Source organism: Thamnophis sirtalis, unplaced genomic scaffold (assembly GCF_051295495.1).
Source record: "Thamnophis sirtalis isolate CommonGarterSnake01/CBP01778 unplaced genomic scaffold, rThaSir2_p1.2 scaffold_12, whole genome shotgun sequence".
Classification (NCBI taxonomy): domain Eukaryota; kingdom Metazoa; phylum Chordata; class Lepidosauria; order Squamata; family Natricidae; genus Thamnophis; species Thamnophis sirtalis.
Genome location: NW_028261392.1, coordinates 57,144,138 through 57,160,890, shown reverse-complemented (window position 1 = coordinate 57,160,890; position 16,753 = coordinate 57,144,138). Strand labels below are relative to the sequence as shown.

Below are 16,753 nucleotides of genomic sequence, written 5' to 3'. Positions count from 1 at the left end.
TTGTCTGCTCGCCCAGCCAATGAACGGGGCGCCTTCCTAACGCGAATTTAGCAACATAGAGCTAGGAATATAAAAACATAAAATCTCTCTCTTTCTTGTACGGATTCCGGGTGGATTGAAAGGTAGAGCTATTCAAACGGATGATAGAGAGATGACGTCTGAAGGTTTCGGTCGATCGAAAGATGAAAGGCAAATATTATCACCCATTGGGATAATATTGGTGGCCAGGATTTTTGGACTTCACACCGTTAGCCTTGTGCAGTGTGTATTCCTATTGGATTTTGCATTTCAGCCTTGGACTACCGTGCCTGGGCTCAAGAAGCAGACCAAGGTTGTTCGTTCGAAGCGTTTGCAAGACAAGATTAATTGTGGATTCATTGCCCTCTAAATCAAGTAACCTCTTATTCTGAAGATTCACCCGCTCTTTTAGCCAGGCCAAAGGGCAAGCATCAAAGTCTAATTTCAAATCTGTTAAATCCAAATCTCTTTTTTTTTCCTTAGCACCTGACAGCAATTTATATCCAATTCTTGGGAGTTTTCCATTGTCATTTGGGTTTGTAGGAAGTTATCACCCAGCCCTCTCCCAGAAAAATGAAATATCCTAGGAAATATTGAAAAGGCAGAATATTTCTCTGGATGTGAAAAGAAAGAAACATGTTTTAAAAGACAGAATAGCTGCCTGTAGCTTCCTGCCCAGGCATGGGGTTGAAATCCTGGCCTGTTGCTACTCTAAAAGGGGTGAAACCAGTGCCTGGCTATTTCCTCCCAGGGTCGTGATGATTCAGTAACTTGCTGTAACAATCCTGGGTTCTTTCCAGGTCTTTTTTTCATCATTGCCTGTAGCTTCCTGCCCATCCCCACTTTGTCAATGGGTCATTAAGAAGGCCAAGCTAGTCCACTTTACATAGTAAAGACTTCTCCACTTCAGCTACAGGAAAGCATGATAATATTGGCCCAACTGACCACATGGCATCTGAGAACTCAACCAAACCTAGATTCAAAACGCAGCCTAGAGAATTGCCCCTGCATGGGTCTATGGGAGTCTGACAACCAATCAGAATATATTTCTTACACAGGAACAGGAAACAGAGAGGTGGGACTGAACAGATTATAAAAAGCCTAGCAACCCCCTCCCTCAGCCCTTCTCTTCTCTTTTCCACCAACATTGAAGCATGTGATCCCTTTTTCTGTTCAGGGCTCAAGCCATGTGGCCATGTCCACCAATAAACCATCTTTCCAAGCAGCCTCCATGTCTCCAGTGTCTATTTCCCCTCTTGGAGCCGAACCCAGAAGGACATTTCTTTCATCAGGTTTTGGCAGGTTTTAAAACAAACTGAAAACAACAAGGCTTATTACGAATATGACCTCGGGTGGTGACATATTAACTAAAAAAAACAAAACCTGGTTTTAAGGTTGAGAAAAATGGGAACTATTTGGAGGTTATATTGGCAAATACAAACACAAAACTGTTTCAAAATAACTGTGTCTCTTTGGAATCATACTAAAAAGGATTTACTGAGATGGGATAAACTACAAGTATCATTACTGGATAGAATTTCTGTACAGGTAATCCCCAGATTACGAGCGTTCCGTTAGTGAACTGTTCTGACCCCCCTTGTCCCATACCAAAGCACGCCGAGCCAAAGATACTTTACGGAATTTATTAACAGACAGACAGGTCCTTGGCAGCAAACCAGCACAGACAAGTCTTGGCAGCAATCCAGCCTGCCAAGCTAGTTCTCCAACATTAGTTAATGCGTTGACTCCTGCAAAAGGGGCGTGTGCACAAGCATTCCTTTTATAGTCTTGAGAGGAGCCTAATTACCACCAGCTGAGTACGATTATCTCCTGTAACTGCGCAACTGTTCCTTATGCCTATTAGCTCTCCAGTGCCGGGCATCCAGGAAAAACTCCCTTGGCTCCTCCCCACTGGTCCAAGGCTCAGGCGCCTCCTGGTGGCCAACCAGCCTCTCTGCGCCCTGCTCAGAGTCGGAACCCTGTCCAGGGTCCTCCACATCCTCCAAAGCCGACTCATAGGGCCCCTCGCCGTCGGAGTCTGGTGGCAGCTCCAACGGCTCCTGCTGGGCCACAACAGTGAACATTGAAAGTTATGCAATAAGCACCCCCTAGTGTTGATGAACAAGTCCTGAAACTACGAATCTTGCAGCATCACAGTAGTTGTTCGCCCTTATGAATAACTGCAGAGGCTCTGCAACATTTGTCCTGCATGTTACATCAAAATGGAGCTTCCGAGGTGCAGATCCGCCCCTCCAATATTTGGTTCAGACTTCCGGCCTACCCCCCACCACCCCCGGCCCATTGCAAGATGAAATGGAGCTTCCCGGGGGGGGGGGTTAATCCATCCCCCAGAAGCTCCATTTTGGCCAGCAATAGGCTAGATGCCTGCGGAGGCCCAAACCGAGTGTCGGAGGGGCACAGGCAGCTGACAGACTAAAAAGCAGACTGCTTGCTAGATCTTCACAAGGTAAGTGATCCAATACAGCAGGTTGGGGGGGTTGAGCTATTGTGGGGAACATGAGGTATTTCAGTAGGTTGGGGAGGCCTTGGGTGGTCTTAGGCAGCTGTCTGTTTATTATTTATTTATTTATTTATTTATTTATTTATTTATTTATTTATTTATTTATTTATTAGACTTATATACCGCTTCATAGGGCTTTCAGCCCTCTCTAAGCGGTTTACAGATTTTTTAGCAAATTGAGTCAGCAACTTGCCCCCACAGTCCGGGTCCTCATTTCACCCACTTCGGAAGGATGGAAGGCTGAGTTGACCTTGAGCCAGTGAGATTTGAACCGCTGAACTGCAGATCACAGTCAGCTGAAGTGGCCTGCAGTACTGCACCCTAACCACTGCGCCACCTGTGCTTCAGGTGCTGCTTACCCGTGTCATATCTCACCAAGGACTGTAAGGTCCGTGTATCATGCAGACAGACCACAGCATAGCACTACACCCAGATCCTTGGACTCACGAGACAGCTGATGATGCCAGTGGGCAGGGAGGGGAGCAGAAAAAACATTGTTTCAAACATGCCAGTTCAAACTTTGCATACCACTCAGTGTATGGAGGTGTGCAAAGATCCAGCAGGTGGCAGGTTTGCTCAAATATCTGTCTAGTGAGAGTGTAGCCAAAGGACCAGAGGAACAAGGTCCTCAAGATGTATGCTACTCTAGATGATCAAAGCAATAAGTCTCTAGCCAAGTCTTCAGAAGTTCAGCATCAAGGGTCCTGGCTTCCCTTACTCCCGCAGGAATTGTTGAGACGACGGGGAGGAGACTACTGCCTTCTACATAGAATCCCTAGGTGGCCATATGTCTACCTTTGCGTACTTTAATCAAGTGCATCCAGATTACTGGGCAAAAATCCCCATGCCAGATGCAGCAATGTACCAACCTCATTTGAGAAGCATAGCCCATCTTCTGCAGAACATGACAAGCAAGCCTGCTCCTGGGAAGAGAGGAGGTCTACAAACTAAGAAAGCAGATTAACAGTTCCTACAATGCTCCTTACGCTCAGAGACTTGACCATTTGTGGGTCATCATAGGGGATGTCTGTCTGAGAGTCGTACACAAACCCACTTCAGTTAGCACCATGTTTACCAGATAAAAGACATCCTTCTCATTTCCAAACCATGCCACAACCATTTCCTCATAAAGGACCCATGTATCCTGCGTGACCCATCAAAACCGCGGTCCACAAAAGCGCGCTCGCCGAAAGCGCGCATTTGACGTCATCACAGCATGACGAAAAAAATTAAAAATTGAAATAAAAATAAAATTAAAGCAAGCCGATTCACATAAAGGTAAGGGTTAGGGTTAGGGTTAGGTTAAGGGTTAGGGTTAGGTTTAGAGCGTTAGGATTACGTTTAGCGTTAGGTTAAGGGTTAGCGTTAGGTTTAGCGTTAGGTTAAGGGTTAGGTTTAGGGTTAGATTTAGCGTTAGGTTAAGGGTTAGGTTTAGGGTTAGATTTAGAGTTAGGTTAAGGGTTAGGTTTAGGGTTAGGTTTGGGGGGGTTAGGGTAAGGTTTTCGCTTTATTTTTACATTTATTGATCACAGCGCGATGTTTTCGTCGCGCTGTGATGACGTCACGTACGCGCTTTCGTCGAGCGCGATTTTGTTGTCCGCGGTTTTGTGGTGGAACCGTATCCTGTCCCTTCACAGGGCTAGATTGTGTCAATGGCCAATGCCACCTGGGGTGCACTGTCTTTCGCAGAACAAAGGAAAATCTACAGGTGGCAATGTCTCTGGAGCACAGACTCTTCCTACAAATAATGCAATGGTTCTCAACCTGTCGGTCGGGACCCCTTTGGGGGTTGAACGACCCTTTCACAGAGGTCGCCTAAGACCATCGGAAAACACTTATTTTTGAAGCAATACGGAAAACATAAAATAATTTTATGGTTGGGGGGTCACCACAACATGCGGAACACTATATTATAGGGTCGCGGCATTAGGAAGGTTGAGACCCACTGAAATAATGGAACAAGGAGTAGTAAAAGGAGAGTCGAATCATTAGATTGTACTTCTCCAATTGAGACCCCGAAGACAGCGCCTGCTAACAAGGAACAGGTGTTTAAGCGGTTTGTCTCTCAGTTTCCTGAGAAGACCAGAAATGAGAGATTTCTTCCTTGCCTTCATGGGAAAGATACTTGAAAACGATCATTCTGAATTAGCCCCTGCATTTAAAGACAATGAGGAATATTGTTATCTGCCCATATTTGGGACATATCAGAGGTGGGTTACTCCCAGTTCAGCCTGGATCGGGCAAACCAGTAGCGGTGGCAACGGGAGACTCCGCCCACCCGCCCGGACGCTTCTACAAGCACGAGCCAACCAGTAGTGCTGGGATTTGCAACCCACCTGGGACATACAACCTTAAGAAAACAGGCCGGATTAGAGTGGTGTTTGATTCCAGCTGTAAGTTAGGAGGTGTGTGTCAGCCCCCTCCTAGCTCGGGCGTTTAGGGAAGAAAAATTCTTTGACTCCATTTGTAAAGAAAAGGTATGCTTTTACTAAGGCCAAATGGGTACAGCATAAGCAAAGCCATATCTGACTATTAGCAATAGCAATAGCAGTTAGACTTATATACCGCTTCATAGGGCTTTCAGCCCTCTCTAAGCGGTTTACTGATTCAGCATATCGCCCCCAATAATCCGGGTCCTCATTTTACCCACCTCGGAAGGACGGAAGGCTGAGTCAACCTTGAGCCGGTGAGATTAGAACCACTGAACTGCAGATAACAGTCAGCTGAAGTGGCCTGCAGTACTGCACCCTAACCACTGCGCCACCTCAGCTCTATGCCTCTATTCTGGCATAAATTCAGTAACTGTCTTCTCCCAGGACCTGCCCCCTTGATCATCTGGTCAGTGTCTAAGAGCCAAGGTGGCGCAGTGGTTAAATGCAGCACTGCAGGCTACTGCTAGATCAGCAGTTCAGCGGTTCAAATCCCACCGGCTCAGGGTTGACTCAGCCTTCCATCCTTCCGAGGTGGGTAAAATGAGGACCCAGATTGTTGGGGGCGATATGCTGACTCTGTAAACTGCTTAGAGAGGGATGAAAGCCCTATGAAGCGGTATATAAGTCTACTGCTATTGCTATTGCTATCCAATAGTATTCAAATTAGGTCTTTTGGTAACAGTTCTAAAGTTTGCCACCTCTTTGATGAATGTTTGTAATCCATTCTCACAGTCCTTGGCTCTCTCAATTAGTGTCTCCAATTGGCACCTCTGGTTCCTGTCATCCCCCCTCCGTGTTTCCTTGCCCTAGTCCCCCCCCCCTCTTATGACAGGATGCCATCAATGCGAGGTGAAACAAATGTGGTGTGGTAGATCTGACAGTGTTGTTTCTTCTCTCAGGCCCGGTCCCTAATAACAGACTCACAGAAGTACTCCACCGCTTCCATAAAGATTCTGGCGCATTCATGGCAGACATCCACTGCTTCCTCATTAAACAGGAACAAGGCATTTCTTGAGGTTCTTCTGGTTCAGAGGCAATGACCCTTCTTCCAAAGGAATTGTGGAACACGCTACGAGGGTGCAGATCTTTGGCAACAATCCTTCCCCCGCAACTATTTATGGGCTCAGACCAGTGGTGAAATCTAATTTTTTTGCCACCGGTTCTGTGGGCGTGGCTTGGTGGTGGTGGGTTATGTGATTGGGTAGGTGCGGCCATTCCCCCCCCCACTTTTTAAAGCATTTTTTCCTACCTATTAACCCCAACCAGCAGGAAAAAAATGCTTTAAAAAGTGGGGGAGGGAGGTTCAAACGATCGCGCAGATCAGCTGTGAGTTGCACGATCGCCGGAATCTCCCCCCCCCCCACTTTTTAAAGCATTTTTTCCTACCGGTTCCGGTGAATAAGTAGTAAAAAATGCTTTAAAAAGTGGGGGAGGGAGGTTCAAACAATCGCGCGGATCAGCTGTGAGTTGCATGATCGCCGGAATCTCCCCCCACACACACACTTTTTAAAGCATTTTTTCCTACCGGTTCCGGTGAATAAGTAGTTAAAAATGCTTTAAAAAGTGGGCGGGGGGAGAAAATGTTTCGTGACAATCAGCTGTGCTGCATGATCATCGGAACCTTTTCCCCCACTTTTTAAAGTATTTTTTTTACTATCTATTCGCCTGGAACCGGTAGGGAAAAAATGCTTTAAAAAGTGGGGGGGAAAAGGAAGACCTTAGCATTTTTTGCTGCTGGTTATAGCAAACGGGTCAGAACCAGTAGCATTTCACCCCTGGCTCAGATACTCAGCCAGGAAGGTAAACTAGTTTATGGTCTAGACGTCAAGACACTTTGTAGAAGAAGATTTTTACGTAGATGATTGCTCAAAATCACCGCCCACGAATGAAGCAGAAATTGGTCTCCTCGAGAGAGCATAGGAGATGCTAGCCTTTTCAGACTGAAGGCTCCACAAAATTGCTTCTAACAAACAGCAGAGAATTGATGGAGGCCTTTTATGGTATGGGAAAAATAAAACACATGGATATTTTCAAAGGCACCTTGTTAGAAATGCACTACTGTTAGTATGGGGGGAAATTAAAGAAAGACCTTATATCAAAATACCAGTCTGGCTCTCCACAATGGAGGCACTGATTCATCCGAATGTGATTAATACGGAAAGAAAATTGTAAGGTAAAAGGACATTTTGAATGATAAAGGGGGAACTCAAATCTAAAAAAGAATTGATTAATAAAGGGATTGATTTAGCATGGTGGCCATACATGCAAATACAATCAAGATATGAGAAAGATGCAAGAATGCAATTGTTTCTATAAAGGACCAACAGAACTAGACCAGATATTACTAGGGAGATGAAAAATTAATGTAAAAATTTATAGCTACTTATTGAGTATTAAAATGGAAGAAGAGCAAGTGAAAGAAACAATAAGATGGGCTAAAAACTTTGGTTACTCAATAGAATTAGACAAATGGCAGAAATTGTACGATAGAGACTGTAAATTAACAATGTCAACAGCCTATAAGGAAAAGCTATACAAAATGTTTTATAGATGGCATTTATCATCAGCGAAGTTAGCAAAGATGTTTGAAAATGTATCAGCTAAATGTTGGAAGTGTAATCAAACACCAGGTTCATATTATCATATGGGATGGACATGCCCAAAGGCAAAAAAATACTGGACTAAAATATATACTTGGTTAGAAAAAATGATAAAATAACACATAGATTTGAAACCAGAAATATTTCTGCTGGGGATACTTCCAGAAAAGTATAATGAAAGGAATACATATTTAATTTTGCAAGTAGTAATGGCAGCAAGAATAGTGTTTGCACAACAATGGAAAAATGATGAGGTCCTAACAGATGAAAGTGTAATAAAAAAATATTAGAATGTGCTGAGATGAATAGATTTAAGATTTTTAAAAAAGGAAGAAACAGAATACATTTTAACATGGGATATATTTTACCATTGGTTAATTAACAAAAACAGAGATTAGAATTTAAAAAGAATTCAAAGAGATAATAAAAATTTGTATTGAAAATATTGCAAGATGGAAAAAGTAATGGTTTTATTATTTTATGATTAATATTGATATGTTTATTAAGATTGCTAATATGATTGTGGTTATTGTTGTACCTTTACTTAAAAAAATAATTATGCCCACACAACATGCTGTTCCGATAGACATGGAATTTTTTATGTTTTTAATGAAAAAATGTACTAATAAAACATATTTTTTTAAAAAAAAGAATTGATAGAGGCCTTTCCCTCTCAAGGCTGCTCTAGACATGGATTTCAATTTTCATGAGATGGAATGATCTTAAGATTCCTCTGAGTCAAACCTCAATGTGTTGCCAACCTTCCAGTATCACTAATGCAACGCTGCAATTCGGTTCCACCACAAAACCGCGGTAGACTAAAGCGCGTGTGACTAAAGCGCGGTGACAAAACCGCACCGTCAAAACCGCGCGACAACAGCGCGCCGACAACAGCGCGCCGACAGAAGCGCGCTGTAACATAACCCTAAAAATAACCCTAAACCTAACCCTAAACCTAACCCTAAACCTAACCCTAAACCTAACGCTAAACCTACCCTAAACCAACGCTAAACCTAACCCTAAACCTAACCCTAAACCTAACCCTAAACCTTACCTTAAGTTAAATCGCGCTTCTGTCGGCACGCTGTTGTTGGCGCGCTGTTGTTGGCGCGCTTTTGACATCGCGGTTTTAGCGCCGCGGTGTTGTCGGCGCGCTTTTGACGTTCGCGGTTATGTCGTGCCACGCTGCAATTCAAGCATTTGAACTGGGCCTCATGAACTATCTAAAAGGAGCTCCAAAATTCCTTAGAACCCAGAGATATTTTTTTTCAGATCACCACAGCCAATAATTTTATACTTATAACAGGGGCGGGTTCGTGCCAGTTCTAACTTCTTCTATAGAACAGGTTCCACAAATCTACAGTGCCGTTTAGAACCGGTTCCAGCTCCCTCCCCCTGCCCGTCCGCACATCATCAAGATGAAGAGCGAGAGGAGGAATTCTGGGAGTTGAAGTCCACAAGTCTTAAAGCTGTCAAGTTTGAACACCCCTGGGGTTTTCTTTCTAAAAGGTTAGGGGTGCAAGGCTCTTGTAATTGACAGCTTTAAGACTTGTGTGCTTCAAATGCCAGAGTTTCTGAGCCACCATTTTGGTTGCTAAGCAAGAGCGTTAAGTGAGTTTCACCACATTTTACAAGTTGGCCACGCCCACCCAGTCACATGGCTGGCAAGCCACGCCCACAAAGCAGGCCACACCTACAGAAGAGGTTCTAAAAAAATTTGAAACCCGCCACTGACTTATAACATGGATATTTCCGGTTCATGTACAAATCAAAACACCCAATCTTGTATTAGACAGCCACAAAAAGGCCCAACCAGATTGTAGCTTGGCAGTGAGGACCTCAGATCACTTGAGAAGAAAGCCAGCACTGGTTAACTGGCATTAGCAGTTCCTTTACCAGACCTCAGTTATTATGGGGGAAGGCAAACTTTATCATAGTCTTAGAGTTCATATTTGCAAATTATGTCTAACAAAGAAGCACAGAACCAACATAATTAAACTTTATTTTACAGAACTGACTAAAAGCCTATTGCATTAATTTGGATTAAAATGAATAGAACCTTGGAACGTTTTTCATAGCATGAAAACCAAATACACAACTAATAGTCATTTGGTGGTGATGTTAACCTGCAAGATATTATTATGCACATTATATATAATTTTTAAAAATCCATCAATTTAAGCAATTTAATTCTCCATGAAATAAGCAATTTTATAAACATTTTATGTTCAATTCAAAAATGTAACAAATGTTTTTTTGCACTTTAGAAAGATACAAAACAAGTATGATTTCCAGAGAGACACAGGAATCATTTCAAAAATTGCTCTACCAATCATCAATTAGCTTTTCTTTATGCATTTTGGACATGTTTTACCATGAATATTTTCTGTCTCCTGTACAAACCCTATTAATATTAATGGAAACAGTGCAAGAGCACCAAGGGTGTAATCCCCCATTAAAATTTACCTATTTTATTTTGTTTATTTGCTCATAAAAACTTTTGTTAGATTATGCAGATTGGCAATAGGTACAGTATTGGAGTGGGGAGAGTAGTGGCAATATATAAGTAAATTATGGAAATCTTAAAGGCAACATATGAAAAGAAACATGGTTTTACTGCATGTTCTTATTTAGTAACTTGTTTTTTTCTTTTTTTGGAATTTGTTTTCCCACTTACATTGTTAATGTAGCCTGAGAGTCAAACCTTAAAATATCAGCTGCATTTTTTGCCAGGAGGAATGAGAGATGTAAAAGTTGTTCTGAGATATCAGCTAACCGTGACGTTCTGACAAATCGCCTTGCTCTTTTCTTCTTTTGAAAGATTTAAAAAATATAAATAATTTTAGCAACATATGGAACAAGTAGTTCTAAATTATCCATGTTTCAACATCTAGGTCTACAAAATGACATGTAAAATATGACAGAACTGAGATGGGGCTTCCATCAAGGCAGCTGGGAAGAGTATTCCACATGAAACAGAACTGTTATAGAACTTCCCTCTGAAAGGGCCACATTAAAACAAGTGAAAGACACAGAAGGAACCGGTTTCCCAGCTGGGTCCCCTGCCTTCCCCTTTGAACAAGTTCTCTGCCAAGGGGCTTCAGCTGATTTAGTCCATTGTGCTCTTGCGCATGGGGCGCAGCTGGAACTATGTGCTGCCTTCTTTAGGTGACGATGAGAGTTGAGGCTGCTGTAGAGGCTGTGTGCCTGTTGCTGTTTTGATAGAGTTCAAAGTTTTGCTGAACCAAGAGTTTTTGGCAGTTTGAATTTCGCTCATAAGTGCTCCTCTCTGGTGCTCCAGTTCCTAAGGAAAGAAATGAATTAAGTGCTGATAAAAGAATGATTTAAGATAGCAGAAAAATCTGAGCTGGCATGAAGAACAAATGTAAATAAAAATGGCATGGCTAACATGTGCCCCTCCTGATGGCAAAGGGGTTGCAACGCCCATTATCCTTTTCACTTGGCCACACTATAGCAATAGCAGTTAGACTTATATACCGCTTCATGGGGCTTTCAGCCCTCTCTAAGCGGTTTACAGAGTCAGCATATTGCCCCCACAGTCTGGGTCCTCATTTCACCCACCTCGGAAGGATGGAAGGCTGAGTCAACCTTGAGCCGGTGAGATTAGAACCGCTGAACTGCAGATAACAGTCAGCTGAAGTGGCCTGCAGTACTGCACCCTAACCATTGCGCCACCTCGGCTCTTCTTCACTGGCTAGGGACGATGAGAGTTCCAAATTCAGAGTGAATTTCACCCCAACCTACCTCACAAGAATATTGAGGTGATAAGATAAAAGGAAAAGAAATCCTTACATTTTACTTTGAAGCACTAAATGACCAAATAAGTAATATTGTCAGTTCTGTCATCGTAATCACTTCAGCTTGCTTTGCTTCGCTGGCATTCTGCCTTAAACGTGAAGAGTGAGGGGAGAATGGGGATGTAAGGAGAAGGATTGACAGGATGGCAGGAACCAGCGGTGCCAATCCAGAAGAGACCAGCAGATCCAAGGACACGAGTGTGTGAGAATGGAATGCCAAAAGTCCACCAAAGAAATGCCGAGCCCTGAAGCTGTTACCAAAACACCTATTTTAAATACTATTTTACACTTAGAAGAGCCGAGGTGGCGCAGTGGTTAGGGTGCAGTACTGCAGGCCACTTCAGCTGACTGTTTGTAAATGCTTGTAAATGTGTTTTTATTTCCCATTTTCATTTTCGTACAGTCACATATATACTGTGCAGAACCGGGGCCATATAACATTAAACAATAAACACAGCCATTCCTCTTGTCGACAATACCCCCCAAAATAGAAACCCAATGTACCTCTTCGACCCTCCATACACCCTTTCTTTCGCCCCCCTCCAACTTTCTAGCTGACTGTTATCTGCAGTTCAGCGGTTCTAATCTTACCAGCTCAAGGTTGACTCAGCCTTCCATTCTTCCGAGGTGGGTGAAATGAAGACCCAGACTGTGGGGGCGATATGCTGACTCTGTAAACCGCTTAGAGAGGGCTGAAAGCCCTATGAAGCGGTATATAAGTCTAACTGCTATTGCTATTGCTATTGCTACTTACGAACTGGTCAAGGATTGAATTGAATTGAATAGAATAAATTTATAGGCCGCCCAATCCCGAAGGACTCTGGGCGGCTTACAGAAAAACAAACTTCAAAAAATATATAGGAGGTAGGGCCTGGGAGAAGAGGAAAAAGGCAGGTTTTGCGTGGGAAAATCAGATCCAGCTTTTCTTACGCTGTAACCACTTGGCTGGGAATGGGGTAACTTGCCACAGCTACATTGCCACACTGCAGGACAATTTAACAATTCTATTTAATTAGGTGAGCCCAAGTAATTCGCCACCTTTGCCTCTAATGCTGATATAAAAACTAATGCAGTATTACTGTAATACAGGATTTCTTTGTTAAAAGATTCTGTCTACATACTGAAAGAAATATATTCTCTATTCTCTAACTATACTTTCCGTTGCATAAAATATCTTCAACTTTTCTCAGATTTGTTGTGTTTTTCATAGAGGGTCTGTGCTATTCCATAAGAGAGTAGGCCTCTATTTTTCTAAATCTTGCTAAGGCATTATTTCAAAGCAAACCAGCACTGGAACATCCCTTGCAAGATTAGGCTATTTCTAGACAAAACTTCTAAACCTGACTGGGCAGACTTTACAAACCATAATAATTAACATAATTATCTTGGGATGCTTCCAAATAAGGTATTATGGCATACTTTTATTGTCTTAATCATGGAATGTTATGGAGGAATCAAAATACATTTTCCCCCTTAATCCTATGCTGTTTTCCATAGCTTTTTCTCTTCTCTCCAATAATGATCTTTTGCACTTAGGCTTCCACTTTATAATAACTTACAATAATTATGCAGGTATTTGAAGCTATCCTTATAAAGGTAACAAAAATACATTATAAAATTGGGTTAAAATGTATTATGAGTGAGCTAAAATGACAACACATTTTGGTTGCTGCCAATCAAATCTAACCTAATCTATGCCCTACTCAGAAATATTGTGATCATGAATAAATCTCTGAAGTATAAACAATTATTTAAAAAAACATGTAATAAAATAATTAAAACGATAATAGTAACGGTATATAAAAAGCAGTATTTGCATCTACTTGCACCAAAGCTGGTGCTTGTTAGGAAAGTAAAGAATATTTCTAGTCTCCCCAAAGTCATATGCATATCCTAATACATCTATAAGGAGCCATGGTGGCGCAGTGGTTAGAATGCAGTATTGCAGGCTAATTCAGTTCACTTGCCAGGTGTTCAATCCTGACCGGCTAAAGGTTGACTCAGCCTTCCATCTTTCTAAGCTCAGTAAAATGAGGACCCAGATTGTCAGGGACAATATGCTGGCTCTAAACCACTTAGAGAGTGCTGTAAAGCACTATGAAATGGTATATAAGTCTTATAAGTGCTATTACTATTGGTTACCTTATCACCTGAGGCCTACAAATAATACCTTTTTGTTAATAAAGGCTTTGATAAGGACAGCTATTAACTTTCAAATACCATCATGCAGGAGAAAAAAAACAAAACCCATTCTTTGCATGTTGAGGGATGCAATGACAATCGGTACATTTAACAATGTAAGAAAACACTTCTAAAATTACATTACCTGTATTTTGCATTTGGCTTCCACAAGCTGCAGCTTAGTCTGTGCCAAGTCCAGTTCCATCTCTCGCAGTTGTTTCTTAAGGGCGTCCTTCTCATCATCCGTGTCTTCTCCTGGCCTGTCTTTAGCAGCAGGCACTTTTAGTGTTCCTTCTTTACTGAAAATCTCACTACAGTGTTTGCAAGTCATCACCTTTCCCTGAAGTAGCCAAAGAGAAATAGACCATGATGCAAAAAGAAAAACAGAAATGCCCAGCCATATTCACTATATTAACATGTCTCCCTTGCAGTAAGTCCACTACACAGGAAAATTTCTTAGGCTGTAGAACTTCTAAATCTTTACTGGTCATAGATAACGGTTAGCAATATGGTTTCAGGCTGTCAAATTGCCTGCTCCTGCTGCTTATCACTAGCAGTCTTTAAATTTAAAGTGAGGCATTATAAGCTGAGAGATATCAATTCTCACCTTTACAACTTCAAGTTCTTCTTTACTGGCCACTTGTTGTCTTTCTAGTCTGCTACTCAACTGGGAACAAATCTAAAAGAAGGTGGAATATTTTAAATTTTAAAGAAATTTCAAAAATTAAGCATCCTTTAATATAATAGCGACATGTTTAAAATGAATCAGTATATCAGTTCCTTACAATGTGTCAACTCTGCCAAGGGCCATTCAGACCCAATTGAAAGTCTTTAAAAGGAAAAAAAACAAGAAAGTCCAGTTGTCTCCTGAAAAAGCACCTTTGGGACCCAACTGAATGGCATTTCCAAGATTATTAAAATTAAGATACCATAACTATTGGTATGAGGGTCATACGTCTGTTGCAAGTTTTGAACATGGAGAAAGCATGTTTATTAACTAGACTTTGCTAGTTGATGGCTAAGAAGTAAATTTTGACTTGCAACAGGTTGAGAATTGTCTTGGAAAGTAATAACTACGTGTTGGTATTTTCAGTTTAAAAATACAGAAATAAAACCCTAATTATATTATCATGGTAAAAATAAACATTTCAGAAACGAAATAAAGAACATATGCTACAGTTTGAAACCAAAACAAAGCTGGATAAGACCAAATCATAGGTGCTAAAAACTCCTTCAAACTGCTTACAACCTCAGCCAAACACATTCTCAGTTTTTGTAATGTTTTTTTAGAGGTCAATGAACACATTGCTAATCTTCATTCTATTTTTAAATTCAAAATATTGGTTGATTTCATGTGAGGCACTGCATTCTTAAAGAACTAAAGATTCAATGTACCTCTGACATCATTAAAGTACCTGGGCCATACCATTTCAAACTTTTACCTAGAAATTAATGTACTTAACAGAATCTTTCCTCTCCAAGTTATATAAACTTAAAAGGGAACTGAAAACGTAACACCCGTCCCCTCCAAAATCAACATAATTACCTGTTTGTATTCTGCGATGATTGCACTTGTCTTCTTTATTTCAGATTCTGCCTTCTCTAACTGCTTTCTGAAGATCTCCTTTAGCTGCGTGAAGGGGGGAAAAAACAACACTAATCTTAATCAAACAATTAAACAATCTAGGTAAGGTAACCAGAAAATTACTGAACAATTTTAAAACATACTTTTTGTCTGAAAAAGCTACTGTTCTATACTACCGTTTCATATCTTTGGTATGTTGCTGAGAGTCCTTGAATTGCAGAAGAATAGAAATGTGGGCATAAATAAATAAAACTGAAAATGCTGAGCTATAACTTATTTTAGGAGATTTAATTCCTACAATAACAAAATATTGCTATCTTCTAATTAAAAGTCAACTGGATTTTCATGACTTTATAAAAGTGTGCCTTATTGCGAAATTCCTGAACAGGAATGTAGCATAAGATAACCTGTATTGTCATTTTTTTTACTGCGACCATACTGGCACACATTAAAAATGAAATCCTGCTTTCCACTTTCATAGAGTTATTGACTTGAGGATCTCACAAACCTTTAATCCTGCAGTTAAATTAATTCCAGTGTGTTGAATATCTAGAGTGATGAATTGACTATTAATTAGTGGTAGTTAATTTTTAAAAAGTCCTTTGAAACATGATTTCTTATGCTGACATGTATGTATGTATGTATGTATGTATGTATGTATGTATGTATGTATGTATATGTATAGGTCTTTGGTTATTCGGGTTTTCTCCCACGTAAAATTGGATTTGTCTTGGCGACGTTTCGATGAAGTCTCATTCGTCATCTTCAGGCTTCGTGCTTCCAGGAGCAATGTGAGATCTCGGCTGTTTCTTCCTTTTAACTGCCAGTGGGGGTTTGAGCTGATTGGGTGGGAGCTTGGCTGTAATCTGATTGGGTGGAGGTGTGTTCTCATTGGTTGGGGGTTTGTGTTTCATGTAAGGATAGGAGGGGTTTAAAGTGGCTAATGGTGCAGTTGCGGTCTGGCTTCTGGTCCTTGGTCGTGCCTCATCATCAGTGTGGGTTTTTGTCTGCTTTCTTTGTGGATGTTTGGTGGTGACACTTCCAATTTTACGCGGGAGAAAACCCGAATAACCAAAGACCTACATACTAACACCCGCGAAAACCTCAGAAGATAGATAGATAGATAGATAGATAGATAGATAGATAGATAGATAGATAGATATAGATATAGATAGATATATAGATATACATACATACATACATACATACATACATACATACATACATACATACATACATACATACATACATACATACATAGTGTTGACTCTGATTTCTCATTTAAGAGATGCAAGAATTCAAGGACAGGTAACAAAAGGAACAAGTAGATGATCAAGCTGAGCCCAAGGGTAGGGTCAAAAGCAGCATCACTTTGCACCTGCATAAGAGACCTAACTCCAACATCCCTTGAAATCCATTGGCTCTTATCTAGCAGCTATCCACCTTAAAAGTTAGTAGTTCAGTCTTGGATATAGGTAGTATGAAATAAACTTGTAATACTTTTGAACTCTATCCTAGCTCTGGACGTCTTGCACCTCACAGAATACATTAGTTTAAGCATCTCAAATTAGTCATGCTAATTTGTTTCCTAATATGAC

The 16,753-nt window shown here is 41.1% G+C and overlaps 1 protein-coding gene across 1 annotated transcript in view; it reads right to left on the bottom strand.

The window, feature by feature from the left end:
• Window positions 1–9,555: 9,555 nt before the first annotated feature.
• Window positions 9,556–16,753, bottom strand: part of RABGAP1L (RAB GTPase activating protein 1 like) — a 210,881-nt gene continuing 203,683 nt past the window's right edge. Inside the window, exons 22-25 of the mRNA XM_087726774.1 lie at window positions 15,117–15,200; window positions 14,178–14,249; window positions 13,716–13,910; window positions 9,556–10,875 (exon numbers count right to left, since the gene is read on the bottom strand). Coding sequence (XP_087582900.1) covers window positions 10,720–10,875; window positions 13,716–13,910; window positions 14,178–14,249; window positions 15,117–15,200 — 507 coding nt within the window. The 3' untranslated portion in view covers window positions 9,556–10,719. The remainder of the gene's footprint in view (window positions 10,876–13,715; window positions 13,911–14,177; window positions 14,250–15,116; window positions 15,201–16,753) is intronic.